At 36.5% G+C, this 18,660-nt stretch overlaps 1 protein-coding gene across 8 annotated transcripts in view; it reads left to right on the top strand.

The window, feature by feature from the left end:
• The window catches only part of GPHN (gephyrin), a 274,022-nt gene that overhangs the window by 78,383 nt on the left and 176,979 nt on the right, over positions 1-18,660 (top strand). For all 8 annotated transcript variants that reach the window (XM_063398778.1, XM_063398783.1, XM_063398782.1 and 5 more), the window contains exon 2: positions 7,391-7,469. In XM_063398778.1, coding sequence (XP_063254848.1) covers positions 7,391-7,469 — 79 coding nt within the window. The remainder of the gene's footprint in view (positions 1-7,390; positions 7,470-18,660) is intronic.

Genomic DNA, 18,660 nt, shown 5'->3' with positions numbered 1-18,660 from the left:
GTGCAGCAATGCAGCAGTGCAAAGAGGGGCGTTGTTCCAAGCCACAACGTGAAGTTTCCTAAATCCTGTCACTGAATGATGCAAGCCTGTGGTCACAGGTCCCTGCAGTCACTGAAGTGGTTCACATAAATGCAGTGTTTATGGATAGAATATATCACTAGGAACATGGAGTATAGCTTTGCATGTGATTCTTGTGGTTCTTAATCAAGCTGGCAGATAATATGTGAAATGTGTTAGCATCTTGCATTGGCATGCTTTGTCATATGTAAAAGTGCATCTAGCTGAGGCTGATTGTATGCTTGATCAGTGTACTCTGCAACCAAGGATCCATTTAAGATATTAAAATGGGCTTATATAAGATGCTGTAAATTGTTTCAAGTGTCGTTAACTGAGAAACTAAACACATTCTTTTCCTGAACTAAATAAAACATACAAGAAAACTAACTTTAGAGATAAGAATTTTATCTTTTTTGAGGTATTGAAAAAACTCGGACATCCTCTAAAGAAATCAGAAAAGCTGACAATCAAGACCTCCTTGTAAAGGCTGCCCTTTTGAGGGAAGATTCTCTACATCTGATCTGAGTGCAGCTGTTCTAACCTGTGATATAACTAAAAATGAGATATTATTTTACCAAGGTACTTAGCTTTTAGTTGTTGTTGTTTTAACTCCTCCCTTCCTCTCTCTTGCCTTCTATGCATTTCCTTCCCATCCTGGAATTTTTTATGGTTTTATAGTGAAATGAAGAACACAAACTTCTTACTGGAAATATATGTTAAGAAAAGAAAAACCCACACAAAACACAAATTAATTTATCTCCAATAACAAGAGCCCAAAGAAAAAAATCCATCAAGTGCTTAGTATTCATAGCTTCAGGGAACCTAATTTTTTAAATTGGATACAAACCATTAGAAGTATTGCTAATGCTGCATCTCCGAAGAGTTGAATGTCTTCAATGGTTTAATGTTTTTCTTTCAAGGTTCACCTGATCACTGCAGTGATCCCACTGACAGTGGGATGAAGTTGAAACTCAAGCTTATTAAATATTAGATTAAAACCCAGTGCAGAATTTGCAGCCTAAGGCCTCACAAATATTGTAAAATTTAAATGATAAATCATTTGAGAGAGGCATAACCCACTAGACTAATGGATACACAGAAAAAAATGCCTCATTTAATTGATGTTGGAAAATGGGAGAAACCCTGGGGAAGTTTAGAAGTTCATAGCCTTCAGAGAAACTCTAACACAGATTTTACAACATTAGCTACTGTGGTGCAGAATGCTTCAGGTCTTCAAGAACAATTTCTGTGTCATTTCATCTATCCTTAAATCTGTTGAGAACAAGTCTGTGTGCTTTCCTTGCCCTCCCTGTTGTTATAGAAGGATTATTTGGAGGGCTCACCTCTCTAATTCTTTGAAAAAATATGCTGTGTTTCTTATGATTTCCTCACAGTTATATTTCTTCTGCAATAGTATTCTTTTCTCCCTCTGATTTTTTTGCTGTTATATTTACATAAAAACACCAACAGCTACCATCTAATGCTTTTTTTTTTGTGAAACTAATCAAGGAAGATCTTTTCACTTCCCCTGCGATTTTAATTTTCTTTATCATTACAACAGCCCTCTTTTACATCTGGTTTACAAGTGACATTACTGCTTCTCTGTTTTCTAGAAAAAGAAAAATCATAGATTCACATGTCTAACTTGTACTTCTGGTTTGTGATAATCCTGTTTCTCAGTAAGTCACCTGAACCTTTCCCTTCTGTTATTCCAATACCTTAGCTCTTTTTTTATAATAGTACTTCTTTGTCAATCTGGGAGGATACCATTCTGGATTTATATGGTGATAGCAAATGGCATTTAGATCACAAGTTCTTAGGAAATCAGCCTACCTTATTTCTGCTACTCACAGACAACATATTTTCTTGGCAATTACAAGCATTTGGAGTCTGCATGGAGACTCGTAGTTCTTTTTATTCTGCAAATACGTCAGAGATTTGTGTGCAGATATGCAAATAGTATAAGTGCTGCTCTTAAAATTAATTTGCTGTCTTCTTTTATAGATCTGGAGAAGGTGCTACAAGGTTTCTGTAATGTGCCATCTGTTTTATGTATGTTTTCTGGTTGACATGCACTCACTTGAAAAATGTGACAGTAGCAGAGAAAAAAGGCATTATTTATCTCTGATGTTACTGTCCATGGAATCCATGAAATACTTTAAAATCTTTTTAATATTAAGAGAATCGATCTTCTGGTGCTTTCTGGATCTTTCCATTCTGTAAAGTATGCCATATTGGACAGGAATTCTGTGTTTGCAGGAGAAAAGGCTTTTAAAGAGAGATGCTTTGAGGTCTGAGAAAAAATTCTGTTACCTTCCTATATCCTAAGACCCTAAGCTTCCTTAGTAGAGTTTATTTCTTGAAGTCAACAATATGTATAATAGGTAAAGAAGGTGCTTGCTGCCTTGTGTGTAAGGTTGGGCCCATAAAAGCAAAATACTTGAATCCTGAAATGTTTGAGTGCAGTGCATGGAACAGAACCACCTGAATCTGGAATGAGACTTCTGAATAATATTTGTTACAAGCAAAACCAGACTGGAATACAACTCTGTGCTAGACCAGTACTATTTAGAACATCCAAAGTATACAAAATATTTTTTTATATTTACTAACTGCTGAATGAATCTAGGTTATAAAACCTAAATACGTAAATAAGCCCATAAAAAGAGTGGTTAGGTAAAGTCTTGTCAAAACTACTATGGGTAGATGAAGAGGTCCTAAGAAAAAGAGCTGAACTTAGGAGATATCACTAAAAGACAAAAATGTAGGAAACTAGTATCTTTACTTCAGTGCATACTGTTCAAGGGTGTAGTAGTCCATATATTTTCAAACTAATAGTGCATCAGTGACTGCCTTCATGAGTGTAGCATTTTTGTTGTCAAGATTTTTATCAACAGGTAGTCACAACTAATCTAAAAGTGGTTTGGAATTCTGGGAACCAAGGGGAAAATCTGGCAGAAAATAGTGATTTTCTGAAATTGCATATTTAGATATGGGGGAGGTAAACTTAATTGTTAATTTTCTTTACAAAATTATAGATATTTGTTCATTTTTTGAAGGTGGTTATTGGATTTTTCTAAATCATGTAAATATGAAAATCACTGTTATCAGCTGTAGATTTGGAGCTGATTTAATACAAAGAGGGCTCTTTACTGGAAGTGCTCTCTGTGGGGTAGGAGATAAAGTGACATTTTTAAAGAGCTACGTGACTTTCAAATTGTAGGACATTTTAAAAATAAAATTAAAATAAGGGTACATTTCGCAACAGATTATGACCTGCCTCTACTTGAAGAAAATATTAATTTGCCTGCATAGTTAAAAGAACTTCTCATTTTGAAAATCAACAGGCTAACATTCTATTTCTTTTCAGTATGGTCTCATTTAAAACCCTGCTAAAGAAAGCAAAGGGGGAAAAGAAATCACATGGACAAATTTAGAAGTTCACAAATGCCAAGTGGGAAGGCTTCACAACTGCTGTAAATTGGATGTTTGCACATTAGAGTGTGAATGCTGATTTTAACCTTTCCATCGGGAATTTTGTATGCTGTGTAATTGACAGGTGAGAACTATATTCCCTTATTAGCTTCCCACCTCTGTTAACTTCCTAGGCACAAGACTAGACAGGGGTCAGAAACAGAACATCACTAATAGAAACCAGGAGCTGGAAGTAGGATGAATGTTGGGAAAATTGGAGCTATTGCTACATCCTGTTTGCTGTGATACATGTAACAGCTCACTTGGAAGTCAAACTGTTCAATGCACTTTTGGGGATTTTGCCTTACTGTGATGTTTTTCAGACTGTGTGTTCTGTTCAGTTGATGCCTGTGATATTTGTGCCAATATTTGGTGTATTAAGGACATTTCTGGCACCTTACAGACTGTCATTGTATGTGCAATACTCCACGGAACAAATGTACTTTAGGGCGCTGTTTTTGTTGTCATTTGCCATGTCTGTAAGGAGGTACCTGGGGAGGGTCCACTGCAGACCAGAGGCTGTATATGTACACTTGATATATATGTAGGGAGGAACAGCTAACAGTTCTGTATCTCTCCAGAAGCTATCCACTCAACAATGCTTAAAATACTAGCTTTTATAAAGTTTTGGAGGGTTAAAAAATAAAAATTTTATTTTGAAGCAAGACAGTAAAACCCTGTATGGGGATTATTTTCATGTCCTATGCAAAAACATCCCTTGGTTGTGCTTCAAGGAGAAGTTAGGCATGGCCTGTGTCTGTAGTACAATTTGTGGCTGTGATGCAAATTTTTCTACATTTTCTTCCCTCAAACCTTAAAGCACCATTGATCACCCTGATATTTCTGCCATACCATCACAGTTTCACTCTCTTGCTTAAAATAAATAGCTTGTATTTCAATTAGGGTATATATTATTTTTTAAATATGTGCAGTGTTGATTTAAAGTTTTCTAAGCTGTGAGAAATAGAATACCTGCTCTGCTTGATTGCTCCCACCTTGCATTTATTGCTGAACATTTGTTTTCTTTATTTTGTGAGAGTTTGCAAGGATGTGAAGGGGCATGGCTATTGTATGCAGACCAAGTGCTTATTCCAGCCTATTCCAATGAATTATTTCCACTCACTGGAAACTCTCCTGTTGCTATCCATACTAGTCATTTTATTGGCAGTTACAGTCAAATGTTAGTGTTAGCTAAACTATTGGAATTCTTGATTGTTAAAACCAGGTTTAGAATTTTTTACATTTATCTGAAGCATCTAAATCCAGCTAGAACAGTATCCTAAAAAGAGACTTGCATACCAATTTGCAGCTTTACATTGTTCTAACTCTTCTACAATCAAAGAAGAAAACCAGGGAGACGAGGTTTATACATTTTTCAAAGCTTGTAGAAAGTTGATGTTGAATTAGTCTTTTTAGCAAATGGTTTTATTGCCAAGGTCTGCTAAGTAGAGGGAAGGCTTGCAATTTTAAAATTAATTCATAAAAAGAGTGTTATTATATTGGATTTATGTTGAGACAAGTAAAGCAAAGGCTGTCTCTGACAAATCTAGGCATTCATTTTAAACATCTATTTGAAACACATTTGGTGTTTTAAACATCATGAGTTAGATAAATAATGGCCAGTTTTATTGATAAGATAATTTTATGTTGTCATTTTTCATTTCCTCTTTAAAAAACTTTTGAGACAATGGCACTAGTTTTATCAGTTATCACTGTGATTGCTTTCCATGAGGAGATTGGAGGAGACACTGGAAAAATACAGCATGTTTAGATTAAATATTTAATGCTTTAAAAATGTTTGTTTTCTCACTAGTGAAAAAACAGTGTAGAGCATAATTTTTATTCATGATGTGTTGTGTTAGCACAGGAGATATGTTGATACATTGGTAGTGTAGTATTTATGACAAGACTGTAGGTGAAATGTTCTGTTTGCTGTTTTGTTGCCAAACTTGACAAGAAGCAAATATAAACTCTCAAATATCAATGTAGGTGGGAATTTTTCTCCCATAAAATCTAGCATGTAGTTGTTTGTGAGTCTGCTGATCTTGGAATTACTCCTTTAACTGAAGACTCAAGATCCACTCGAAGGTCTTGGGTTCAGTGTAATGGGTGGGGATGGAAATGAAAAATTCCCAAGGCTCAAGCTGCTCAGTCAGAGTGTGCCTGGCAAGGGCAGAAGTGTTTGTGAACTCAGCACAGGTCACTTGCAGTTTGTTCTAGAGGCAATGATTAAGTTGGCATGGGAGGAGCAAGCTGAGTGGCTGGGCTCAGTTAGCACAGGGAGTTGTTTAAAATGAAGATCTGAGCCAAGTACCTCAAAGGCAAGAGACCCCTTGTGAAAGACTGACAGCTTTCAGGGATTGTGTGCAGCGAGCGATTGTTGGGCATTGTTTTCAGAGACAGTGGGTAAGAGAAGCTTAGGATATCAATTGGTTATTGCAGTGTTGAGGTGAATGTTTTCAACACTTGACTAATACCTCTCTTACAGTCCTAAACTGTCAGCCTTTGTCTGAGGGCCAGGGCTAGTACCTGTTCTGTCAGCTGTGCCAGCCTCCTCTTCTGGGATGCTTTCTTCTATACTTGTCCTTCCCAGCAGACTTAACAGGTTTCACGCTTGTGAGATGCATTGCCAATGAGGTACTAGTAGAAACATTTTGCAGTTTTGTAGTATGTTAGGTAGGTCTGTCACTGTATGTGTTGTAATCTGTGAAAACAATGTATTTTGGGAATGATTTGCATTTTCTTGATGCTGGTGATGCACATGAATACTTAGAGATGTAAATTAGAGGGTATGTTGCATTTAGAGAGAAAGAAGTAGGAACACTTGCTTTTGCAGATGATTTTAAACACATCCCTGTTCACCAAATGTGAGGCTGTATTCTGTGTTCAAAGATGAGGAATAATGCATTTCTTCATAAACTTTCTGTCTCATAGATTACCTTGCCCATTAAGAAGAATTGATCCTTACACTGATTTTTCCTTATTGCAACCTTTCTGTCCTTCAGAAAATTTACTGTAGCCAGAAATAACTAATTCCTTTAAAATGATACTGTGTTGTTTTAAACATATTTGTACCTCTACTCTTTTTCCAGCTCTCAAATTGACTGTGATGTTATTTAAGAGAAATGAGGTGGCTTTTAGGATTGAGGTATTTGAGCTGAGAGACTTAGCTAAGAGAACAAATTTGGAGTTTGAGGTTTAAGTCTCTTCTGTTTTTTTTTTCTCTTAATTAGTGAAGAAAATAAAGCTCAGTAATATTCTTTCAAATTTCTGTGACATTTACTGTAATTTCAGTTATTACAGTAACTAGCTGCTTTACATGCACTTTAAGTTATTTATAAGTTGCTTGAATAAATTTTTTCTCTTAATTACTTGTTTTGGTTATTGCTCATATTAAACATTTTTGCTAACCCATGAATAACTATGAACTTAAATACATAGCAGCTCTCATTGTCTCTGATTAAGTGGAGTATATTGAACAGTGCATGATTAAAGACTCTCCTGATAAGTGTACGGATAAGTGTTTACCTGCGCATCCACTGTTTGTGTCTGAGACTTCCTGTGCCTCCAGGTGGACAAATAGTGAGGACACCACCTGAAATCTGTGCAGCTTATTTCTGCATAAGCTGTGGTACAGTGTTTTTCACTTTCCATTGAGTTGGCTTATCTTTGAATTAGGTGGAACCTCAGTGAAAATCAGACTTTATACATGAATGTTCAAATTCCACCCAACACCAAAAAGCATTTTTAGTTAATCAAAAGAACTGTGTTCTGTTCTTAAATTTCCACCTCTTTTTTTTCCTATTTTGTTTGTTTGTTTTATTTTGTTTTGTTTTAATTTTATTTCTATTTTTTTTAGTGAGTGACAGTTGCTTCAGGAACCTTGCCGAGGATCGTAGTGGGATAAACCTTAAAGATCTGGTCCAAGACCCTTCTTTGTGAGTATCTGGCTCTTATTGCTAAGCAAAGAAAAGCTTCTTCCTGATATCCTTGTGAGTAGTTTTGTAATTATATAAAGAAGTAGTATAATGAAGTACATATAATGCTTTAGTGGTTTATGCTTGCCAAATTGTTAGTCTTTAATACAAGCAGGTATTATTAAAACCACCTTGTTTTTAATGTAATTCTGCTCATGAAGTCCCATCCAGAGAGCACATACAGTAAAGGGTGCAAGAGCCATCAGAGGTAACAGATGGTGCGTCCTGGTATTTCTATGGAGGACTTGTATGCACACTGTTGCTCCTCCTTTTTTAAGGAGGAATTGCATATAAATTAGCATATTACTGGATAATTATGTTATTGTCAGTTACCTTAACATCTAGAATCTGTTTTCTTTGTAGCTGATTTCATACAGATGACGTTTGTTTCTTCCTCTGCTACCTGTTTCAATTTAAGTATATGTACACATGGTATAAATTTTGCTTCATCATAATACTACTGGTCTTTATCTCAATATTGTATCTTTCTCTAAAATAAAATTCCATCTCATGAGATCTGAGCCAGACTTGAAATTGTATCAGACCTTCTTTGCGTTCAGTTTTTGTTTGTAGTTTTTTGTTCATGGGATTTTTTTCTCATCTGTTAACTTCAGTGCTAGCTGAAAATGTTCTTGCTTGTGTGTACCACTTGTTATCGGGGAAGGGAAAAAGAGAAAAAAACTCACACCTTTTTAAGATGAATGACAGTGCATTCCACAGTGAGCTCTAACGTGATGGTTCTTGATACGGAAAGAGCAGATTTTTCAGTATTGATTGAGAAGTAGTGAAAAGTAAGATGTATTTGGCATCTTATTTCAGTTACAGCAATTTATAGTAATTAAGTAGATGCAGAATTTATTTTGTCATGTTGCTACAGGTAAATAATATATATGCACATATACATACATTCTTGGGCAATTTTGACATAGTGTATGTAACTGATGATTTATACATCTGAAATGATAGAGGAACAAGGGGCAAGTATAATTGTTGCTTGATATGTACAGAGTGAATGCAATAGATAAATTTTAAATAATTACTGTTTAAGTATTGAATTAAAGGTATTTTAAAGGTCTTAATTTTCAAATTTTTCCTGTTGAGTGGTATTTTTTTGAGTATTTTTGATGGTTGGTTAGCTTTGTTGATTCTTTTTTGTTTGCTTTAGAATTATATGTGGGTTTTGGAGCTGCAAGTAGGCTTACATGCTACACCTAGTTTTGGGCTTGCACCTCTACAGTTTACTTTCAAAAGGTTGAATTGCTCTTGCTGTAAAATGATAATTTTCTGTATTTTTTACCAGAAGTGATGGAATCTTTTCATTTTCTTCTTTGACTGTAACTCACATGAAGAATATTGTAATAAATTATCGTAATGTTCAAAAGTAATTAAATGGATTGCTGTTCCTTATAGCATAAGGACATAAGTGATGCAATGTAGCCATTTTTGTCACTTTGAAAGACTGAATAAAGTTTCAATACATGTTAAATTGCAAGGATTGCTTATGATGCTTTGCTGTATGACAGATTATAGTGCAAGAAAAGTGTCCTTCTTCCTGACAGATAATAGGAATGTATAGACTTGGGTTTGTCTTTCTAACAGATAGTCTTGGTGTTTTATGACAGAGCACCTATTAAGAGTTCTTGCAAAACATGTAATAGTGTGAGTGAATCTCCAAAATGAAGAAACCATCTAAGGCAATATTGTTCAACCCAGCTTTTGTAGGTGACTCTTAAGGTCCCATGGGATCTGAATTCTTTGTTATGCAAAGGACAGCATTGGGATGAAGCATGAGAATTCCAGACAAAGAGATGTTTTAACCTTTTTTTGAAATCAAGTTTAATTAAAATATTATGCTTATTTGGCCATGATTGATGCCTGTAATAATACCTGGAATTGTAAAATAGTATTTGATTAATCCTCTTACCAGTTTAATATTTACACTTTGAGATTTCTTTAGTGCTTGTTTGTGCTGACTGTAGATGCACGGCCTCTTTTTCTTTGTAATCTCAGATGCAAACATTAGATTTACATTAAAAAAAATCTCATGCTTTCTCTGCAAATAGCTCTGTCCCTCTTTGTTTGCCACTCTTGGCTCTGCAACAGACAACCTCTCTTTTGTTATTGCAAAAGGTCTTTTTTTGGACAGCTGAAAGTGTGTCTTTACATTGAAATCACACTCCATAAAATAGACAGCATTACTGGGGTTTTTTCATTAATGTTTGATTTATATCAAGTGTGCCTAATTGTCAGACTAGTCTTTTCTCCCCAGGTGGTTTCCCAGCTGGAGCAGGACTCTAAAGTTAATCTGCTTTCAGTTCTCTCAGCAATGCTAATAAAAGCTCTGCTGCTCCAATCAGTAGTTTGATCACCTAGACTTGTATGTGATTAACTCACATTTTACAATGTGTCAATAAAAATGAAAATTCTGCTAAAGGTAAAACACCCCTAAACAGCAGTCATATCAAATAAACCTGATGTGAGGAGTTACAGATTGTGGGAGAAGGAAGCATGCAACAACTTTAAAATCAAATTTAATTTAGTGGTTAATTAGAGAAAAATTTGATTTCTGCAAAAAGTTAATCATAATTCAGCTGTAAAGGTGGTTTGAGAGTTAAGTGCTGTTTTTTCTTGGTTGTAGATAATCATGGAATAGTTTGGGTGGAAAGGTATTTTAAAGGTCACCTCCTGCAGTGGGCAGGGATGTCTTCAACTGGATTGGGTTCCCTGGAGCTCAAGGATATGTCTGCTATATACAGTGTCCTGTTTTGGACACAAAACTTAGAGATCCGGAGGTGTATAGAAGAAAAGAAGGAGGAGAAGACAGAAAATGCAATGCATGGCAAGTTAATTAATTGAAGAAATAGTGTCAAGAGAGGAAGTATGAGTGTTTTACAGTATGTAAAAGATTATTAAAGGGTTTTTTCTGTTTGCCTGGTGAGAAAGAATTAGTTCAACTTATAGCAGATAACACTGATTGGATAGTTTAAAAAATTCTAAATGTCATTTGGTGAAGAAACTGGAATCTATATCTAAGAATGTCAGAGAGAGTTCTGCAGATTGTAGTCTTCATATTTGATTCTAAGTGTGGAGAGTAGGAAGGGCAAACCTTTTTTTTTTTTAAATTCCTCCCTTTCTTCTTTTCCCCTTTCTTCTATGAAAATGTATGCATTCTGGTTTGTCTTCTGTGTAATTAATATGATCAAAAACCAGATGGAACTTATTTTGATTTCTATAAAGGTAACTTCAGGTGGCTATGAATATTGAAATCCTATGATTTGTTTTAGATGATGCCCTGCCTACCATTCCAGTAACTGATAAAAGATATTTAGAATGTTTAGAATTTGATAGAGGAGATTATTCTCCATGAGAAGACTATAGGTATTTTTCCATTCATTGTCCTAAACAGCAGAGCTGCAGAGAGCAGGTGCAATTGGGTGAACTAGGCTGCTGGTTCTTAAATGATGGTTCAGACTTAATTCAGCTGAAGTAAAATGCAGTGAAACAGCTCAAGATGGTAGCAAAGTCCTTCTTTTGTGGGGAGATCTTTGAGGCTCTCTAGCACGGCAAAAGGCTGGTGCTCAAGGTAAGTTAAACATATTGATTAGTTCATTTGACCCCTTGCTCATGAGCAGGCTGAATGGTTTGTATTCCTCTGTCTTCCTGTCCTTTTCCACCCTCAATTGCCAATCTGTGCTCAAGAGAGAAATGGGTTAGATACAATTCAATATGTCTATCACCTGAAACTTCTCCTGGGATTTTTACTACTGCTTTTCTTTTCTCACTAGAAGTTACTTAAATACACCTGAACAGTGAACCATCAGATCATTGGAATGTTAGATATATGTCCACCTACTTCAAGCAGAAGTTCTGTGTATAGACATTCCCAAGTTTTAGTTCTTAGCATCACTTTATAAGATGTTCCTTTCATCTCTAGCCTGTATATAGACATACAGTTCATAAAATACTTGTCTAAACAGAAAAGAGGATGCTTTTAATCTTTTTGTGCAATTTGGTAGCTGCAGCTGCAAATAATCACTGATGCATTTGTTTTGGAAACATCTTCAGAGCTTCTTTGAGATGAACAATATCCAAGGGATTCTGAATAACTTCTTTCTAGGCAAAATCACATCACATCTAAACTGTATTTTATGTCTCCTTCAGACTGATAATGAGAGTAGATAAATCTAAAATGTAAGAACAGGTAACTTTTGACAGGAAATTAGAGCTTGTTTTAACAAGTGTGTATTACAGAGAAGAAAACATTGTGAGAAGAAAATGTAATTTACCCTCCATGTAATCGCATTAGAAAGACAACCAAAATGGTAATAGGCCCATGTTCGAAACTTGTGGATTAAGTCTGAGTTCCATTTTTCCATGACATGAGTTAGAAATCTCACAGAAGTCATCTGTATTCCTTATTGTGTTTTACAGCCTTAGAAGGAGGAGCTAGGTAATTCTTCTGGGAAGCAGTTGTGAGATCCTTAGAAATTGTCACTTAAGGATTGAAGACGACAAAGGAATTCTTGAGGAGCTCTGGTTTTGGTTGTTTTTTTTTTTTTTTAATTTTACTGAGTATATAAGATATGCTGTAGGATGAAACAAATTCCTGGATGGATGAGGGAGCAGTGGTGGATATTGTCTGCTCTGAGTTCAGCAAGAGTTTTGGCTCTGTTTCTCACAGCATCCTCATAGGCAAAGTCAGGAAATGTGGATAGGATGAGTGGTCATTGAGGTGGATTGTGAGCTAGCTGAACCTGAACAGCAGATCCCAGAGAGTTATAGTCAGTGGCTCAGGGTCTAGGTGAAAGGACATTCACTGGTGGTGTTTTCTAAGGTTCAGTGCTGGGCCCAGAATCCTTTACCTTAATTCATTGATTTCTTAGATGAAGGGCAGATGCCTCCTCAGCAAGCTCCCTGATGACACAAAGCTGGGAGGAGTGGCCCATACCCCAGAGGGCTGTGCAGCCCTGCAGGACCTCAGCAGGCTGGAGACAGGGGCAGAGAAGAACTGCCTGAAATCAACAGCAGCAATGCAGGGTCCTGCAGCTGGGCAGGAACAACCCCACGGAGCAGCACAGGCTGAGGGCTGAGCTGCTGGGAGGCAGCTCTGTGGAGAAGGGCCTGGGGGTGCTGGTGGACACCAAACTGTCCCTGAGCCAGCAGTGTGTCCCTGTGGCCAAGAAGGCCAATGGGATCTTGGGCTGTGTTAGGAAGAGCATTGGCAGCAGGTCGAGGGAGGGGATCCTGCCCCTCTACTCAGCCCTGGTGAGGCCAAATCTGGAGTGCTGTGTCCAGCCAGTTCTGGATGCAGTCCCATGCAAAGTGCTCTTGAAATGACCCAATGTGGTCCCTTCCAGCCTTACCCATTCTGTGATTCTGTGACTGAAGAATTGGTAAATGCACTGTTAAGTCTGTGGATGTAAAACTTCCATTTCCATCTTCACATGGAGGAATCTGTCTAACAGATTTTTGAGAAAACCTGGAAGTTTTGCTCATCATTTGAAAACTAGTGGCATATTCTGTCTTGCTGAAGGTTACAAATTCAGTCTTGTGAGGATACCAGCTCAAACCCTCTCCCCTTTGTGCAGCCTTTCTAGTTTTTCCATGCCTGTTACAATATATGAATGTCATGCCTGTTTCTTTTATTTAACTGCTGATCTCAGTAATGCTGTATAGAGAGGAAATGTTTATTTGTTAACTCTATCCGCAGTTATCTTGTTGTGCAGCAACCTTCTAGTGGGAGTTCATGCGCAGTTGTTTGTTCATTATTTGACTGTATTAGCACGTTTTCCCTAATAGGCTTACAAAAATAGTTCTCTGCTTCTCTTGCCTCCTGAGCTCATCTATAAGCATCGAGTGTTTTTATCAGGTTATCTTTATTAGGACAACTGGAGAGCTGTCTGTGGTAGCCCAGACTACTCTGTTATGCAGAGAAGCAATGCTAAGCATTATAGAAGTGCTGCTTATTTTAAGCATTGAATCTGATGAAAAAGTTGTACCTGACAAACTTCCAAAGATCTGAGACTTACCTAAAGGAATTCATGAGGATGAGTCTAATCTAATAAGTACTCCTTAAAGTTGATTTACATACAGTTGGCTTCATGCTATCCTTATGCTTTCTCATTGATCTGGGAGATAGATCAATGACAAACCTTAATCTGCTTCAACTGCAAGCAGAGTTTTCACATGCCTTAAAAATTTTTATTTGTCCTTCCTTCAAAATAATTAAAACATGCTTAAGACCTTAAGTAGCCAGGGTTCTTCTCCAGCCAGTTTCTCCACTTGGCTTCTCTGTAGAACAACCAGCTTCCATCAAATGAATCACAGAGGATGTTCTGTTGCATTTTTGCCAGATCTTTTTTACCTCCAGTCATATGAACAAGTCCCTAAATGTTTCCTCTGTTAATTGCACTTAAAGAAAAAAATTCTCAACCTACAAGATTTCTTGGCAGTTTCTAGCAAAAATGGCTAATATTGCATGTGTCCTTTGGTTGTTTAAGCTTAATGACTCATAAACCTATAGGAACAACTTCATCTGTCTGAAGCAAACTCTCTGCAGCAGACTGTGCAAAGCAGAACAGAAGATATTGTCTCTTTTAAGCACTTAGTAACTTTCAACTCTAATAATTTTTACATCTTGGCCCAAAGCAGTCTCCTGTAACCTCTTTAAAGCTCTGTGTCAGCTTTATCTACCAGTAGTAGTTACATTCAAACAAACATGTCTTCTCTTTTCACTCAGTTACCAAATTCTTAGAAGGAAATTTCTTCTTTTTGCTCTTGCAATGCCCTGTGGTAGCCTGCAATTAAGAAGTTCATGAGCTTATCAAGTAACTGTTTAAGTTGTTCTAGAACTAGAGGCTGCGCAGCCCCAGTGCTGTTTCTGGGCTGATAAGCATTGTTGGGGGGAGAGTGTTGGTTGTTTGCATGGCAGCTGCTTCTTGGGTGTTCCATCTCTCTTTTCAGTTCTAGTACTAGTTTCAGAATTAAGTCTTGTACTTCTCTGTGGTACAGGGATGCACTCCTTCAAGCTTGTTAGCTGGGAACCTCTGTCTAAATGAGTTTAGGGATTTTTCTCTGTGTATGAGATCCGTAAGGATACATCATATTTATTGAGATAAGAAACTTCATCATTGCTTGTGGAGATTTACCATATCCTTAATTTTCAGATTTAAAGTTTGTTGTTGCTGTTATTAAATGTACTTAAACTTTCATTTAGGAAAATAAATTAAAATGTTAGAAAATTTTTGAAGGATTCAAAAGAAAAGCTATGCCCTTTGTGCTGTTTCATTATCTTTGCTCTCTGATGTCTGAAAAGAAGTACTTAGGACACAAGTCCAGAAATCTCGATCAAGTTTGTCTAGCCAGTATCACAGTTGATTAAAAGTTATTTCTATGTTTGCTTTAAACCTTTGTTTTAAAATTGCCCACTCTGCTTCTGACTTCAAATTTGTGCCAATTTTTTATTCTTCCAAATGACATTCTTAAATTTTTAAATTGTCTTAATAACGTCTATTCTCTAATAGTACAAGAAAGAGCCTTAATACTTCCCATCAGCAGTCAGATGTTTTACCAGTTTCTGGGAAGCCAGGCCTTGGCACGCACAAGAATTGCCTGGGAATACAAATACTGCAATGTCTAATGTTACCCCTCTTCTTCCTCCTTTCCATGAGCTTTTGCTGCTGAGCACAATGTTATAGTATGGAGTATCTCTTTGGTCACAATACTGGCTGTGCTCCCTCCCAGCTCTTTCCCATCCCCAGCCTTAGCTGCTGGGGTGGCAGAGCAAGGAAAGAACGGGTCTTGATGTTTTACAAGCACTGTTCAAGCATAGTGAAAACATTGCTGTGTTATCAGCACTGTTCAGTCACAAATCCAAACCACAGTAACTCTGGTGCAGCCACCTGCTGTGAAGAAAGTTAAGTCCATCCCAATCAGACTTAGTTCACATATAAGTAATACTATAATTGTAATACCTTTTGTAATTAAAAAAAAATGTAAATAATTTTTGTAATTATTTTTTCCTTTTGCATTTGGAAGGAATATAGACAAGCTTCCTGTGTGTCTGGGTATGTTTAGGACCGGACCAGAGTGACTTTTACAGAAGGAGTAGGAAAATTGAGTACATACTAAGTAGTGTCACAGTCTCAGAATTGAGTACCAGAAGACTTCTTTCTGTAGTCATTTGCACTAATAATTAATAAGAATAGAATGGATTGGAGCAAAATGTAAAATGCTCATTTGATGGAATATAATTTTACACCTTGTCATTTGCTTTGGAATTTAATGGCATAGCAGCCCAGCTTGCTGGTCAATATTCTGTTTTTTAAAATCACAGTGCAAGTTTTTTTTAAAAGCTTAATGTATTATGATAGGCATTTCCTTGAGAGATTATGCTGTACACCTCTCTGGCTTTGCATTTTGTCTTCTCATCCAACCCAAACCCACCACAGCTTCTAGTTGCATTCTCTAGTCTTCTCTTGGTGACCTAATCTTGCCTTACTCATCCTTTTAACTTCAGGTTTCTTTTGGAGGGGTCTTTTCATGGCATTTGCTATTTTTGTCAACTTTCCACTCTCTTAGCATCTATGACTCTCAAAATTCAAACAGCTTCTTCTAGCCTATTTTGCCACCTCCAGGCTTCATCCAAATCTCAGTTAACCTGACTCTTCACGTACTTCATTCTTTCAGACTTCAGTCTTTCTTTGTGTTTATATGATATTCTTTTCTGGGTATTTAAAGAGGATTGCCTTCTCATAGTGTTTACACTATGAAAAATACATTTTTTGTGTATCTACAGGTAAGAAATGGTCCAGTGCTGATCTTTGCTGAAAGTGTATTTGTTAAGATAATGCTCTGAAAAAAATTCTCTTAATACTCTGTAGTGCATTAAGTGTGCTTCTGTATTCTCAGAACAGAAAATTTTTAAAAAGTACTTACTAAAAAAATCAAGAACAAATAGAAGGCCTATTTATGTGACTATAAACCTCAGATGTGCTTATAACTTGACTACTTTATTAACTTCTAGTGGGGTATGGTATGGATGATAAGATTAAGCAGAGATTTGGAACAGCTTCCACACAAAGAAATTAAATAGAGTAGAATTTTTTACTTAAATGAAGAAACAACATATGGTGGAGGTGTACAGAATGAATAGCATTAAAAAAAAAAGAGGCAATTATTCACTGTTTTTCACAGATCAAAAATTTTGAAAGGAAAAAAATTGAGCAGCAGGTTTAAAATTAATAAAAGTACATACTTGTTCAAGTGTAGCACAACTGGATGTTTCATAATTGATGTAACATCATATGGAAGCCTGGAGTGTAAATGATGGATACAAATAAAGGAATTAGGCTGATAGACCTAGTGTGGCTGTTAAAGCTGATGAATTGCATGCAGCATCTAGGTCAGGAAAGCTCCTGAACTGAAGGCAGCAAGAGGTAGTAAGTGTGTACCAGGAAACAAATCATGTTTTGTGTCATGCGTTTATTCCCTAAGCATTTGTTTCTTAGCACCAGAAACATCACACTGAGTTGTGTGCACATTTAGACTGAGCTATTATGGCAATTTTTATATACTTATTTCAGGAGTAGTACTTCCATAAAGAGTGGAGCACCCATAAACTTGAAAAAATTTTCCATTGCATGAGCAAGCACTTGTCCTTCAAAGTGCAGTGGGCTTCCCTGACATGGCTAAACTTAAATTTGGAACTCCCAGTAATGGAGGAACAAATCTATCTCAACAGGTGACTTTTTGTAGAAAATCTCTCTCCTCTATCCTCTAATAAGGTGCACTATTAAAAATTACTAAATGATCTTCTGAACTGCTCTAAAAAGTGATTGTGAGCTGACCCTGGACATGATTCTCCTTGGATGGAGAGGCTACATTTTGTCTAAGCTGTAATTACTTGAAGTAATGCCTTATTTAGAGAAGACCTCTCTGAAATATGTGTCTATTTGCAGTATAGATTAGGTTAGCAGGGGGATTGCATAATCTGCTACTAAAATATTAGAATAGAGATGTAAAGGAAGCCATTGCAGCACATCTTAGGAATGAGTCTGACACTGATATGCAGAAGATTGCTATGCACAGAGCTGTCCATGCTTTTATGTAATATTATTTACTGCATTTCAATTCTGGATTGCTTTCTTAATTTGAATTGTCCTGCCATAACTTTTCTGGGGGACTCCTATACAATCACTTTTTAGCAGTGTACAGAAGAAATCTATACAGATGATGGCTTAAGAAAGAAAAATATAACTACCCTACAGTAAATCTTGTGGGTTTTTTTCATGTACACTTTTCTCACCTTCTTGCACAACAGCTTGAATTTTACCATGGATTCTTCACTTACACTTTTTCCCTTATCCATGCTACCATATAAACATCACAACAGTATAACCAGGACTTAAGTATTTTTTTATGGATGAAGACAGCATTGAGCTCAAAACTGACATATTAAGGGTTGAAAAATTACTTCAAGTGATTTTCCACAGACAGTTATGTCAAAGAAACAGTTATACTACAATAGTAAATGCTTCCCTTTATACCCCTACTAATTCTGTTTTAAGCTTTTTGGTCCTTCTTTAACTACAACATCTCTCTTCTTAGCTCCACTTTCATACCCTTCCTTATATTCTAATAAGGAGAAATTCTTCCTCTATTAAAATTCTATTTTTTATTGGTTATTTGGTTTCAGATACAGGAACGTATCTTGTCTATATTTGTGGTCGGAAATACAGTGTATCCTTTTAAAATTTGTTATTGGTGTCATTTTCAGATAGGTGATTGATTTAGAAAATACAGATTGCTCTGGAGTGAGTGTCATTTGACTGACATGATTGTAACACCTATTTAAAAATGCACATTCAGGTTCTTTTTTTTCTTCAACCCTCTTCATTCAGTATTTTTCTCCTTGCTTTCACAAGCATTCTACACAGTTCATGTGCTCTGTAGCTCAGGATAGTATGTGGCAATGTTCAGTGGCAAGTGTTCAAAAACAGAGTAGGTCATGGAGGGACTGTTAAATGTGGGAATGCATGATTGGAATATCTTCTCCATTTTAACAAAGGATGTAATTATTACTTGTGAGGTGGTGATTTTTAGTCTACTGTGTTCTATTTTTCCAAAAGGTGCACATAAAGATACCTTTCAC

This window comes from Prinia subflava, chromosome 5 (genome assembly GCF_021018805.1).
Source record: "Prinia subflava isolate CZ2003 ecotype Zambia chromosome 5, Cam_Psub_1.2, whole genome shotgun sequence".
NCBI classification, from domain to species: domain Eukaryota; kingdom Metazoa; phylum Chordata; class Aves; order Passeriformes; family Cisticolidae; genus Prinia; species Prinia subflava.
This window is presented reverse-complemented; position numbering and strand designations above follow the sequence as displayed.